The 14,497-nt window shown below is 45.3% G+C and overlaps 1 protein-coding gene across 1 annotated transcript in view; it reads right to left on the bottom strand.

Moving 5' to 3' along the window:
• The window catches only part of DYRK1A (dual specificity tyrosine phosphorylation regulated kinase 1A), a 169,735-nt gene that overhangs the window by 100,636 nt on the left and 54,602 nt on the right, over nt 1–14,497 (bottom strand). Inside the window, exon 2 of the mRNA XM_082245197.1 lies at nt 3,619–3,690. Coding sequence (XP_082101323.1) covers nt 3,619–3,628 — 10 coding nt within the window. The 5' untranslated portion in view covers nt 3,629–3,690. The remainder of the gene's footprint in view (nt 1–3,618; nt 3,691–14,497) is intronic.

Below are 14,497 nucleotides of genomic sequence, written 5' to 3' on the forward strand. Positions count from 1 at the left end.
CAAGTCGCCTAACAAGTCGCGCTAGTGTGGACCGAGTCTAATTCCCTGTTATCAAAATGACAGCCGTATGTGGCAGCAGGGAAGGAGGACATACACAAGGCTTTATTCACATCACGTTAAAAAAAAACGCATATACAAGAGCTTTTTAATTATGGATATGAAAACAGCTGCCTAGTTTTCCATGCAGCCATTCACACAGGTGCGTAAACATGCACTGCATTTAGATCCGTAACACAGTATAAAAAAACTCTAAGAACATGCGCTTTACGCCCTTATGCGTATTAACGCATGTATGTGCATTTGTAAGCACATAAATTAAGTATAAACAAAGGAGAAAATAAATCATCATGTTTGCATACACATCTTTATCCATTTAAAAACGCATCGATACGCAAGATTTTTTCTTATTACGATGGAACTTTTCTCCAATAATAAAAACCATGTAATAACATCAGTAAAATTTTTACGACCATGTGGATGATGCCTAATAAAGTTTTTTAGTCATACATGGCACACAGCTGTCAACAGCTAGTTAAAAAAAAAATGGGGATTTTTGACTTACTGTAAAAACAATTTCTCTTATGCTCATTGATGGACACAGCTCCTGGTATTCCTAACCATTAGGTTAAACTGCTACCTACAGGAATAGGACACTAGGCAAAAAATAATTCGGGCTACACCCATGGGCAGTCCCAGGGGGTATACTCGGTGTCTCCGCTATAGTCCCTCAGTTTTGTTACAAGCAGCGTCAGGAGAATAACTCCAGAGGGGTGGGTGCTGTGTCCATCAATGAACATCAGAGAAATTGATTTTTCGGTAAGTCAAAAATCCCATTTTTTCTTTCGTTCATTGACGGACACAGCTCCTGATATTCATAACCATTGGGACGTCCCAAAGCAGTGTTAAACATGAAGGGTGGGAACAACAAAAAAATTCCCAAGGCTAAAAACAACATTAGCCAACCAGGCAACACGGAGCTCAACCAAGAACAACTGGAGCTCACCTGAAAAAAAAACAATACACCCTTCAAAGAGGACCAAGTCCTCTAAATGGCAGCCTGCAAAACCTTGCGGCCAAAAGGAAGCATTCGCAGATACCAACACATCCAGTTTTTAAAAATTTGTAAAGGTGTGCACAGACGACCAGGTAGCCGCCTTACAAACCTGCATCACTGACGCCTGATGACAGAAGGCCCAGGAGGCACTAAGCGCCCTAGTAGAGTACGCCGTAACAAGAAAAGGAGGAACCGGACCCTTAATTGAATAGGCATAAAACCCCGTCTGTCTGAGCCATCTGGAAACGGTCACAGCAGAAGCAGACAACCCCTTCCAAGGTTCGCCCGTGAGCACCAATAGGGAGTCTGACTTACTAAAAGACTCCGTAGCTGCCAGATACTCCCTAATTGCCCGAACCACATACAAGGAAGGCAAGGTAATTTCCTTCGGATGTTTTGGCCTGGGACACAGGGAAGGCAACACAATGTCTTCATTCAAATGAAAATCAGATACAACCTTTGGAAGGAAGGAACGACTGACAGGGGAGAAGAACCAACTTATCTTTGTGAACCACCAATGGAGACTGCACCAGAGGAGTCAAGTGTGGAACTCCCTGGATAAAAGTATGCAACAAGGAAAGTGTGGCCGATGGTCATTGAAAGAAGACCGCCAAGGCCGAGACCAGGCCCCTGATAGTACTCAAGGCCAGGCCCTGCTCAAACCCCCCCCCGTTGGAGGAAGGTCAAGATCCGAACCACTGAAAAGAGGAGTGAGGATGAACCCCAAGAGACTCACACCACGCAATATATGACTTCCAAGTACGATGGTAGATCTTCCTAGAGGTAGATTTTCTAGCTTTTAACAGTGTAGGAATCACGAGTCAGACAACCCTCTGTTCTTCAGCACCTGGCTTTCAACAGCCAAGCCGTTAAAGCCAGCGACTGTAAAGCAGGATGGAAGAATGGCCTTTGGGACAGCAGATCTTCCCTGAGAGAAAGCTGCCAAGGAACATCGACAACCAGCCGTACCAGATCAGCATACCAAGACCGAAGAGGCCATTCTGGAACCACTAAGATGACCGGAATCTCTTCTGCCTCGATTATGTGCAGAAGTCTTGGCAGAAGTTCGAGAGGGGGAAAGGTGTAAATCAGACAATACTGACTCCACGGGGCCACCAGCGCGTCTGTGGCATCTGCCAGAGGGTCCCGAGACCATGCCACAAACCTCTGCACCTTCCTGTTGACACAAGAAGCCAACAGGCCTACCTCAAGAGTACCCCACCGGAGGCACAACTGATGAAAACCTCTGGATGAAGGGACCATTCCCCCTGGTCCAACGCCTGTCGACTGAGACATTCCGCCTGGCAATTTCCCACCCCCGGATGTGTACAGCAGAGATGGCCGGAATGAAGCCTTCTGCCCACCTTAAAATGTTGGCTACTTCCAGGACACTTCTTGTGCCCCCTTGGTAAATGACATAGGCCACAGCTGTGGCATTGTCTGATTGAACTCGCACCAGACACCCCTGAAGACGATCCGTCTAATGACCCAGACAGTCTGATCGCTCGGAGCTCCAGTCCATTGATCGGCAAGTCTGGACACTTCCCAGTGTCTAGAATCCCTGAGAAAATCTTTTCAGTGGACGCCTCCCTACCCAGACAGGCTGGCATCTGTGGTGACCACCGTCCAGTACAGGGGGAGAAAGGATTTTCTCTGAAGAGGTGCCAGAGAAAGAAGCCACCAAACCAGGGACCCCCTTGTTCTCCGGCTCAACATACTGTAATCAGATTTTCCAGAGACTGAGGATCCTTGTTCCACTTCACCAAAATCTCCTTTTGTAGAGATCTCGAGTGGAACTGTGCAAACGGAACCAAACTCCCTCAGCATTTGCAGAGTGATCTCCAAGTTGGCCAACAGGGCAGTCAAAGACTCTGCTCGCAAAAGCAGATCGTCCAGGTACCCCAGTATCGCGATCCCCGCTGACACAGTAATGCTAGAACCGGGACCAACACTTTTGTGAAGACCCGAGAAGCAGAAGCGAGACCAAAGTGTACCGCCACAAAATGATATTGCTCCCCCCATGGCAAAACGGAGGATGCGCTGATGGGCAGTACAAATGGGGATGTGAAGGTAAGCGTCCTTGATGTCGATGGATGCGAGAAAATCCCCCTGATGTAGGGATGCTACCACTGCGCGAATGGACTACATTTGAAACTTCTGTACCCGCACAAAGCAGTTCAGCGCGTTGAGGTCCAGAATTGGACGCACCTTGCCCCTCGTGAAGATGAAGAGCTGTGTCCATCAATGAACGAAAGAGAAAAAAAGGATTCAACTGGTTGTAAAACGTTTGTTGGCTTTTTATTTATCTGGGCTGGTAAAAACAGAGACAAACAGAAAACAACAAGGCACATCATGATACAGCTTACCTGACATGTAATGGCATACATGTTGGGTAACTACATTTGCAAGTTTGGTGAATTGCTTGAGGGTCTGAATGTTTGTTTCCAAAAGATCCAAACCCCACAAGGTTTAGCTTGAGCAAAGCACAACTGGAAATTGAATCCAGCATTTAAAACACCAGGTTCATTCATTAATGTGCAGCTAGCTCTAAAAAGTGCATGTACCTGTATGCATCGTCTTCTTTCAAGTCTCATATCCTGCGAATGGAGGGGAGAGTCCAGCAGCAAACCGAAACACTGTAAAAAAGGAACAAAGTATTTAGGAAATACTGTATCACACAATGAAGAATACAATTATTTACAAATAAACTTCCTTGAAGTTTGATCTCTTTACCTACGGTGACATTATATTTGCGTGCGTTTATGGATGCCAAACAATACAATGTACTCTCCATGAACTTGATAAACATACAAATCATTTTGCTTTGTCAATTTCAATTTACTTGAATCATACAGTTCACAGAGCTACATAAGCTGCCCAACGGCTCAGACTGTCCTCTTGGCTCTCATGTAGGATACAGTTAAATGAATCCATGTAAACTCCCATGCATGACTTTTACCTATAGGTAAGCCTATAATAAGCATGCACCGTTTAGGAGATATTTACTGTACATGCAGCTGGTGACGTCACCAATGCATGTACTCTGAAGGAATGCCCACCTGGGCCATTCCCTCAGAGGCTTGTGCCGTAAACGGCCGCTCCCGCGTGAGAGGGACGTCAATCGCAGCTCCAGGCACGCACACAGCCAGAGTCCGCGAACCCGGAAAGGAAAACCGTGTGAAAACGAAAGCCCTGTCAGCACGCCCATGGAGGGCTTAGTTCTAAGGGAAGATTCTAAGGAAGTTTCATGATGTGCTAGTATGCCTTGCAAGTTTATAAAAAAAAAAAAAAAGAGGTCGCCGACGGTTTACTACCACTTACTAAGACACTAATGTAAACTTGTGACCACACTATACAAACAAAATTATTTACATATTCAGAGCGAGCCCTTACAAAACCCTATCATTCACATGTGTAGCTGGTCAGCATTGTGGAGAAATTCATCTTCAGGGCCTCTTCACACATTTGTGATGACGCGCATGTTACTGCAGTGTACAGGACGTGTGTTGGTGAGATACACCCCCAAAGCATTTGCTGACAGAACCGGTTTGAACTACCAAAAATAGTACATGTATCAAATATAGATGATGTGATTGGGCCATGGAAGCTTACAACAGATGCACTTAAAGGTTTGCTTCTAATTCTATTACTTTTGATTGCACCAGAATCTTGTGGTGCTTTTCCACTGCATGGAACCGAACGGTTCGGCTCGCATTTGTGCTTTTCCACTGCATGGTACGGTGTAGGAACGTTTCGGTCCGGTACGGCACGGCGGCGCTTTTCCACTACATGGAACCGAACGGTACGGCTCGCTTAAACAGTACCACCTCAGTTGTGGTTCCAAGAGGGCCGTACCGGTACCATATCCCACAATCCTTTGCATGCAGCCTTGACTGTTTGTCACTACTAGCCACTGATTGGTCAGAGAATCATTGTTATCCCACCCACTAACTTTATTACTACTTTAGTGGAAAAGCAAACCGCACCAAACCATACAGAACTGTTCCAACACCGTACCATGCGGTACCATGCATTGGAAAACCAAATTGGGCCAAGCAGGGCCAAGTGGAGCCGAGCCGGTACTTGCAGTGGAAAAGTGCCATTGGAAGCCTGCCAGATCTCTAATGTAAACACACAAAGTGTTTCTAAGCCATGAGAAACTGACTGAGTGAAACCCAACTTTAGAATGTTTGTTGGGATCTGATTCTTTGGAGCATGAATTTTGTTAGGCCTCTTGCACACTGCAGCTTAAACAGAATTTTTTACCGATCTAAAATGCAGCCAATTGTTTACAATGTACACAGAGGCACATAAACAAAAAAATAGGATAAAAAAATCTGCGTTCCTGGTTAGTATTTTGCACTGGTACATGCAAATACGCCCATTTGAATTTTGCAGATGAATGCATTGTACGTGCAAATGCACATATATGAGAAAATGCATGCATAAATAAGGCAAAACAAAATGCCAGAAATGCCGATTCTCAAACATCAGTACTGTGTGCAAGAGGCCTTTGGCAGTAAAAGCAACTAGAGGTCAGAATTGCATGTTTAAGAATGAATTATTCCACAATACAACATTCAGCTTATAAACATCTAGGAGCAGGTTTTCTCAAATCGAGGTTCTGTAGAACCACAAGGGTTCAACGGGAAGTCCCCCAGGGGTTCCACCCCGATTCCACCTGCAAGGTCACAGGCAGCTGACCGATAGACCAGGTCCCTGCTCAGACAACACATGCAGAGAAGCAAGGGAAGCGGCTGTAATGAGAACTACCGCTGCTCCCCGCCAGCCCCTCCTTCCCTCCCATCCACCCCTAGGTGCTTGTATGTGACATCACCTGGGACAAATGAGAGGAGGGTTTGGAAGGGAGCAGTACACCTTGAGAGGTCATATGCAGAGTAGATAGGGAAGCAGCTATAATGAGAAAGGAAACGGTACAGCAATACCCTGCTGTTTGCCCTGTGTTCTGCTGTGTGCACCATGTCCGGCTGTGTGCCCCGTGATGTGCCCTACTGTATGCCCCAAGATGCACTCTGCTGTGTGCCCTGTGCCAAGTGGTGTGCCCCGTAATGTGCCCTGTGTTCTGCTGTGTGCCATGTGATGTACCCTGTGTGCCACACAATGTTCCCTACTGTGTGCCCCACGATGCACCATGTTGTGTGCACCGTAATATGCCCTGCTGTGCCCCATATTGTGCTCTCCTACCCCCATGTACAGTATTATGCCCTGCTGTGCCCCAAAATGTGCTCGCCTACCCTCATGCAATATGCCCTGCTGTGCCCTCAAAAGATCACTGATCATACCAACGTTCAGTGAGATGTAGATGTGAACATTGTTTCAGGCATTCCTTGAGAATCTAGGGTTCCTCGAAAAGGTAAAAAGGTTGAAAAACCCTGATCTAGAGACTTACAGTTCATCTGTTACAGTACCTACACATAAGAAAATTAACAGGCTTATTTAACAAACCAATACAAAAGTACAGTTACACATATAGAAAGTACAGTATCCCATAGCAGACCATCAGATTTTGGTTTATAAAGTCAATCAATAAAACCAGTTTAAAGGGCCGAGTCTATACCCAGGTTCCTTAGTTGGCCCAGGACGCCCTATCCCATAGTTGTCCCAGGACGCCCTATCCCATAGTTGTCCCAGGACGCCCTATCCCATAGTTGTCCCAGGACGCCCTATCCCATAGTTGGCCCAGGACGCCCTATCCCATAGTTGGCCCAGGACGCCCTATCCCACAGTTGGCCCAGGAAGACCTATCCCACAGTTGGCCCAGGAAGACCTATCCCACAGTTGGCCCAGGAAGACCTATCCCACAGTTGGCCCAGGAAGACCTATCCCATAACCATCCACTGTAGGCTTTCTGTGGCCTTTACCTTTCTGTTGCCTTTACCCTAGTACAGTATCCCATAGCAGCCCATCAGATTTTGGTTTATAAAGTCAATCAATAAAACCAGTTTAAAGGGCCGAGTCTATACCCAGGTTCCTTAGTTGGCCCAGGACGCCCTATCCCATAGTTGGCCCAGGGCGCCCTATCCCATAGTTGTCCCAGGACGCCCTATCCCATAGTTGGCCCAGGACGCCCTATCCCATAGTTGGCCCAGGAAGACCTATCCCACAGTTGGCCCAGGAAGACCTATCCCACAGTTGGCCCAGGAAGACCTATCCCACAGTTGGCCCAGGAAGACCTATCCCACAGTTGGCCCAGGAAGACCTATCCCACAGTTGGCCCAGGAAGACCTATCCCACAGTTGGCCCAGGAAGACCTATCCCATAACCATCCACTGTAGGCTTTCTGTGGCCTTTACCTTTCTGTTGCCTTTACCTCTTCCAACCTTGTGGTCACTAGCACTGGTTAAGGCACTTTTCTGTTCAAGCATAACTGTGCTCCTCTGCACAAGGCCAGCTCCATGGCTTGAGGAGTTAGGTCTTGAGAAACTCAAATAGCCTGCACAAAGCCCTAACAATGACCCTACCAAACACCTTTGAGATAAAACACAGATTACAAGGCAGCTCTTCTCATCCCTTAGTACCTGACCTCACAAATGCTTTAGCGGCTGAATGGACACAAATTCAGACACTCCAAATAAATGGAGGTCGTTATATATGCAAATGGAAGAAACGTCATATTGTATTTTATACGTTTTAGAATGGATGTCGACCAAAGCTCATATAGGTGCAATATAATAATAGTTTGTAATGCAAGGCATCATTTGTAAAGGAGTAAAATATTCTGAATGGTAAACTAGGTTTCCCTATTTATCTAGGGAACACTGTGTTTCCATCTGGCTGGTGATCAATATTTACAACCTAACCTTGTTGTATTTGTGCTGGGAAAAAAGTTTTTCCATGTAATGAATCATTTATGTTACTCATTTATATAGCACCTACATATTTTTCAGCAGGAGTATCTATAAGCATTCAAATCTTTGCCTCAGAAGACCTTGCACATTAATATTCCTACCACAGTCCCAGTCAGACACAATGGAAGGCTCACTTGGGTGAAAGGCAATTGAGCCATTATTACAGTTGTATGGCGTATAGGAAGAGCATCCAAAGTAAGCCTGTTCAAACAAAAGAGAACTTACAAACTCCGAGCATTAATGCAGTACCACAATGCTGAAGATTTAGTCACTGTACTAAATTGGCTTAAAGAAATATAACCCCCTTCAAGTGCTTACTCCTACCCAAACACTTTCCTTAGGGGGTCATAGTGCTCACCAAGACATATTTGAGCTTCTCCCTTTTTGGCGAGGTGGGCAATGCACATAGAAAATGTATTAATTAAGGTTCCGATCTCAGTAGGTGCAATGAGATGGCATTCTACAACGCCATATTTCTCTGTTTTTTACCTTAAAGCATTATCTGCATTAGGGTAAGAAAAAATAAAAAAACAGCTTTCAGTTGCAGCTGCCCCCTAAATACTTCCCTGAGCCCGATTTTAGTCCAGCACTGTGCCCAAGAGTAGCGTTGCTGCAGCTCTCTCTCCCCCTCCTCACTGGACTCCATTGGCTTCTGCTGCTGTTAATCAAATCCAGTGACAAGGGAGTGGAGGGCAGGGCAGAGCTGCACTGTGTGTGTCAATAGATGAACAGTGTGGCTCAGGATTGAGCCCGCCTGAGTACCTCCCCAATAGACAGCTTGCTAAGGGGGTTACTCCAAGGCAGGAGAAGCCAGAAGAGTCGGCAGCTGACTACAGAAGAGGTGATCAGGGCTGCTCTGTACAAAACCATTGCAAACAACAGGTAAGTATATCAAGTTTGTTATTTAACCACATTACCGCTGCTCACTAGAGCTCTACTGCGGCAAAGTGGCTCTTGTAGGTCTGACAACATAGACCTACGTCGACAGACACCCCCCCTTCTCGGGGCCGAACGCACGCCACCGGAGGCTCGCTCCCGCTGTATTCAGTCACATCGGGAGTCGGGCCAGGGGAGGAGCGGCGGTGATCACCGCCGCTCTTCCCCGATCGTCAGGGAATCGAGTGTGGAGATCGCCCGCTTGTGTAAACATGGCGGGCGGATCTAAGTGACAGGCAGGGTCAGATTGCAGGGTTCAGCATAGCTGAACCTGCGATCTGTCCCTGTGTCACTCAGTCACCTCCCCCCACACACGTCAGTAAGCACCAGGCATACATTAACCCCTCCCTCTCCAATAAAATTAACCCCTTCCCTGCCAGTGTCATTTTTACAGTAACAGTGCATATTTATAGCACTGATTACTGTAGTAATGTCACTGGTAACCCCAAAAGTGTCAAAAATGTCAGTCAAGGGTCCAATCTGTCCACCGCAATGTCGCAGTCCCGCAAAAAAAAAAAAAAAAAAAAAAAAATCGCAGATCGCCGCCATTACTCGTTAAAAAAAAAAAACACCAAAAACGACAGAAATCTTTCCCTAAGTAAACGCAATAACTTTTGCGCAAACCAATCAAAATACGCTTATTGCGATTTTTTTTACCAAGAATATGTAGCAGAAAACAAATTGGCCTAAAATGATAAAAAATTTTGATTTTTACATTTTTTTGGGGGGCAATTTCATATGAAAAAATTAGAAAAATAGTTATTTTTTCAAAATTGTCGCTATTTTTTTGTTTATAGCGCAAAAAGTAAAAATCGCACAGGTGATCAAATACCACCAAAAGAAAGCTCTGTTTGTGGGGGAAAAAATGACGTAAATTTCATTTGGGTACAGCGTTGCATGACCGCGCAATTGTCAGTTAAAGTCGCACAGTGCAGAATCACAAAAAGTGGCCTGGACGTAAGACAGCAAAATCCTCCGGTGGTAAAGTGGTTAAAATAAAGATACTGTACAATTACTTTAAATTGGAACTTCACACTCTCTAGCAACATTAATTATTTTTAACCCTTATGCTGCTACCATTAGTAAATATATAGGAAAGAATATCATACTTGTTTTAAACTTTTTTTTTTTTTTACATTTCTACTGTTACTTCCTGGTTTCCTGCCTAGGCAATTAATGCCATTTATCCAAGAAGTCTCCTGGGGGGGGGGGGGGGTTCCCCTCCTAACCACGCTGTCCTGGCCTGCATGCCTGAGTTAGAGGCAGATGGAGTCCAGGAGTAAATGATACATAATTCATCTGCTCTTACTCAATATGGCCACAGCCATAAATGCTAGGAGGCGTTTTTCAAAGGGATTCCTTAAAAAAAAAAAAATCATGTAGACATGGATGAATGGGGGGAGTTTGCTTTGAATAATAAAATTGAATTAAATAGCGTTTTTGGTTCATGGTGCTCAGGTGCAGTGTAGTTCCGCTTTAATTCCCACGCACATACATGGGAGTTACGTCAACCCAACTGGATCAATCATAAGGCTGAAGACTCCGAAAAGCTGGAAGAGTTGACATGAACAAGTTGCACTGACATTGCAGAACTTGAGTGGATTGCTGGCAAAGAAAAACCTTCAGTTCTGTACGAATATGCTGTGCATACCATCACATTGTGACAAACAGCCCCTGGGGGGCTCAAAATTTATTTTTTTGTTGTGTTGGTTTACTTCAGCTTTAGGCTGGAGGCAATAAGATATTTAGGCAATACATGTGAGAAGATATAAATCCCCTTTCCTGAGCGAAACAGAAGTTGCCTTCTGCTGAAGTCTGAAATTTTAGCTGCCCCGCTATCATGCCTATCCTCCGGCATGTATACATTGAAATTTTAGCTGCCCGCTATCATGCCTATCCTCCGGCATGTATACATTGAAATTTTAGCTGCCCGCTATCATGCCTATCCTCCGGCATGTATACATTGAAATTTTAGCTGACCGCTATCATGTCTATCCTCTGCCATGTATACATCACTGAGGAAAAAGTTTGGGATGGAGGGGGCCTTAGCAAAACAGCCAGGCATCAAGAATATTCAGGAGGAGGTCAGTAATGGCGGCACCCTATTAAGTTTAGGCACAGTTGAAAATACGCAACTTGGTTAGTGTAGATGTTGGAGAGTCTTTTTTTCTTAAATGCGCTAGCGCTAGATCTATACATTCATATAAATCCTATGGTGCAGCGTTATATACACAAGCTTGTTGTAATGAATTCTGAAGCCAATGGATATATCTAAAAACAGATCTTCAAACACACACAGCAGGTGGAAGGAAAAAAACGAAGAGTCCCACAGATTGGCTGGTGCAGAGGAGAATGACTGCATTTGGCTGATGAATAGTCTATGAATCATCACTTCTCTCACTCCAATAAATGACCTATATAAGAGATGTAACACTTCAAAATGCACACAGCCACAGCTCTCCATCCAACAGTGACACAGCATTAAAGCCTTATTAAACCCTACATTTTTATTAATTATAGCAGCTGACATGGTACTCCTTGTCTACTGCTTCTTCTTTAAAAGCTTTCCTTTCTTCTTTATTGAGCAGCTCCAAAGATCGCTGTACAAGGTTTCCTCTTATTGGGTAGCTTCGTTCCCTTGCAAGTTCCTATGAAGCCACCCCCATTTATAAATGTTCCAGGAACACAGGGACTACAAGCCACCATATGCACAAGCAGCCGGAGCAGACTGGACAGGGCGTGCATGCATGGTGGCACCTGGCATCATGGGAAATGTCCCAAGGAAGGGCATCAGGGAGTTTTGCATAAAATTATAATTCGCACTTCGCGAATGAAGATTCAGGGAAGCAGTGAAAAGCAACCTGGAGGCTGTACTTGTAAACAGCACATTTTAAAGCGGAGCTCCACCCAAAAGTAGAACTTTCGCTTTAAGCACTTCCTTACATGCCACATATAATTTTTTATTTTTTTTTTGGGGGGGGGAGCAGGTACCTAGTTTTGACAGGTGCCCGCTCCAACTTCCTTTTAGGCCGCCTAGGCAGCTCAGGCAGGAGTTCTCCTCTCCCCCTCCCTCCCTGCATTCTTCTGGGACATGTCAAAGGTCCCAGAAGATTGCCCGGCCATGAAGCAAGCGCAGCACGACTTGCGCTCTTGGCTATGAAGCCGCAAGTGGTCACCCCCAGGTGCCCTATCTTGTGATGCTGGTGCTGGGGAGAGGCGAGAGAGTAGAGCAAGGCAGTGGGACAGGTGAGTGTGTGTTTTACACTTTTTGTAGCTGCTGACTTTTAATAAACCTAAAAACAACTGGAACTCCGCTTTAAAGACTTGTAAAGGCAAGAAGTTATTTTTTATCTTAATGCATTCTAAGCATTAGGATAAAAAGCCTTCTGTGTGCAGCAGCCTCCCCAGCACCCCCTAATACTTACCCAAGCCCCATCTCTGTTCAGCGATGGCCACGAGTCCCTTGGCCGTCCGGGACTCTCTCTTCTAATTGGCTAAGATACAGCTGCGGCGCCATCAGTTCCCGCAGCTGTCAAAGTCAGTTAGCCAATCAGGAGAGAGAGGGGGCGGGGCCAAACGGCAGCTCCGTGTCTGAATGGACACATGGAGCTGCACTTCGGCTTGGGCGCCGGGCACTCGATAGGAGGGAGTGGCCAGGAGCAGCAATGAGGGACCCAAGAGAAGGATCCAGGCTGCTCTGTGCAAAACCATCTGTACAGAGGAGATATTACATGCTGGTTTGTTTTTTTAAAAACTAGACTTTACAATTAGAGCCCATTCACACTGCCGCGACTTGTCAGGCGACTTGTCAGCTTGACAAGTCGCGGTCGGTCGCGGTCCATTGAGTAGTACAGGACCCGTTCTAATAGGAGCAACACAAGTCGCTCAGACTTAGAAAAAGGGTCCTGTACTACTTTGGGGAGACATCGGAGCGACTTGCATAGACTTCCATTATGTGAAGTCCCTGCAAGTCGCGCCGAAGTCGCGGTGCACAGCGGTTTACGCGACTTCACAGGTCGCCCCCCCCGAAGTCGTGTCGCCTCAGGGTGTACCGGCTCTTACTTTAAGTGTTTCACTTTCTACAAATTACTTGAATTGAACAAATATTGTCCTATGGTAAACTGGCCTAAAAAAAAAAAAAAATTTTTTTTTTTCATAAAACAAGCTTTAGTACTAGGCTAAATATACAACTGAAGCCAAAACCTTTTTATTTTAGATCGAGTGGCGTAGGGTTAAAACTCCTGTCTTTATTAGTTGTGCCTGTGTCCCCGTAGGGAGATCCACCATTTCTAAGTATCCCGATCACCACCATTGTCACAGGGAATGAAAATGAGGGTAAACCCAAAATTTGGAGTTGCCACCAGAACAAGAATAAAGGGGAAACCTACCAATGGGGACACAGCTTCGAGTGGAAACCATCTAGGAGGGGATATCCCTCACATTAGAAACATATCCTCTCACTTCCTTTTACTTCCACAAGACAAGAATGGATAAATGGAGACATACAGGTATACACCTGATGTCCCTGGTATAGGAGTTTTGCCCCCATTTAGGTCTATATTGGGGAGTTAGGCCGGCCATACATAGATCAAAATTCAGCTGGTTCAGCAGGGACCAGACAAACAATCCGTGTATGGGCAGGGAGGTTGTACAACCTCCCTGTCGGATTTTGCACACTCGAACAGCACTGCAGGCTATAGCCTGCAACACTGATCAGTGAAATTTGAGAGAGGGTAGGCAAGTCTCCCCACTGTCAGAATACAATAGCTCAGCAAGGAGGATCCCTCATCTACATCAAGTGTGTGGATGGGGGAAATCAGGGGCAGTTTTTACATTCAACCTGCTGCCTTAAAGACGAGCTGTGACTCCTGAGATAACTTCTGGAAGGAGAATGTAAACAGCAGGAGGTGTCGCAGAAAGGGGAGTATGCATTACAATAGGGTTGGGGTCCTACATTAAAATATATTAGGTGGGCTAGTAAGGGGGGTTGGGGCAGCTAGGAGGTTTTGTAGCAAAGAAAAGGGTAGTTATACCTAAAAGAAACTAAATGACTACTGAAATGCATTATATTTTCCCATTAATCTTTCCATCATAACATTCACAACAGTTTTAGGAAAAGGTTTTATTTCCAAAACCAAAGCTTAAAGTGGCAGTAAATGCCTTTTGTTTATGTTTTACCTACAGGTGAGCCTAAAATAAAGGGTCTACCTGTAGGTACTATAAATCTCTCCTAAACAAACAGTTTACAAGATAATTACTTGTGAAGCTGCCGGTGATTTCAGCGACGCACGCTCTCCGGTGCCGTTCCTTCAGAGTTGTGCGCTGTAAACAGTGACCCACACTCACATGTGCGGAAATTATGTCATCACGGCTCATCCATTCAAAGGACCAGAGCCAGTGAACACAGAAGGAAGACCGGCTCAAGATGGAAGCTCTGTCAGCGGTGTCAGCCCGCCGATGGAGGGCTTCGTTTTAAAGTAAGTAACCGTCTGTTACAAACTTGCGCACAGGTAAATCCTAGAAGCCAATCAGAATTTAAATCTAAAATAAAAGCATTACAAGATGGTTTCTGATTGGTTACAATGGATTATTACTCCTAGTAAAAAGTCCTTTAGAATAAAGATCTCCTTAGTTAAAG

This window comes from Pelophylax lessonae (assembly GCF_965119305.1).
Source record: "Pelophylax lessonae genome assembly, chromosome: 2".
Taxonomy (NCBI): Eukaryota; Metazoa; Chordata; class Amphibia; order Anura; family Ranidae; genus Pelophylax; species Pelophylax lessonae.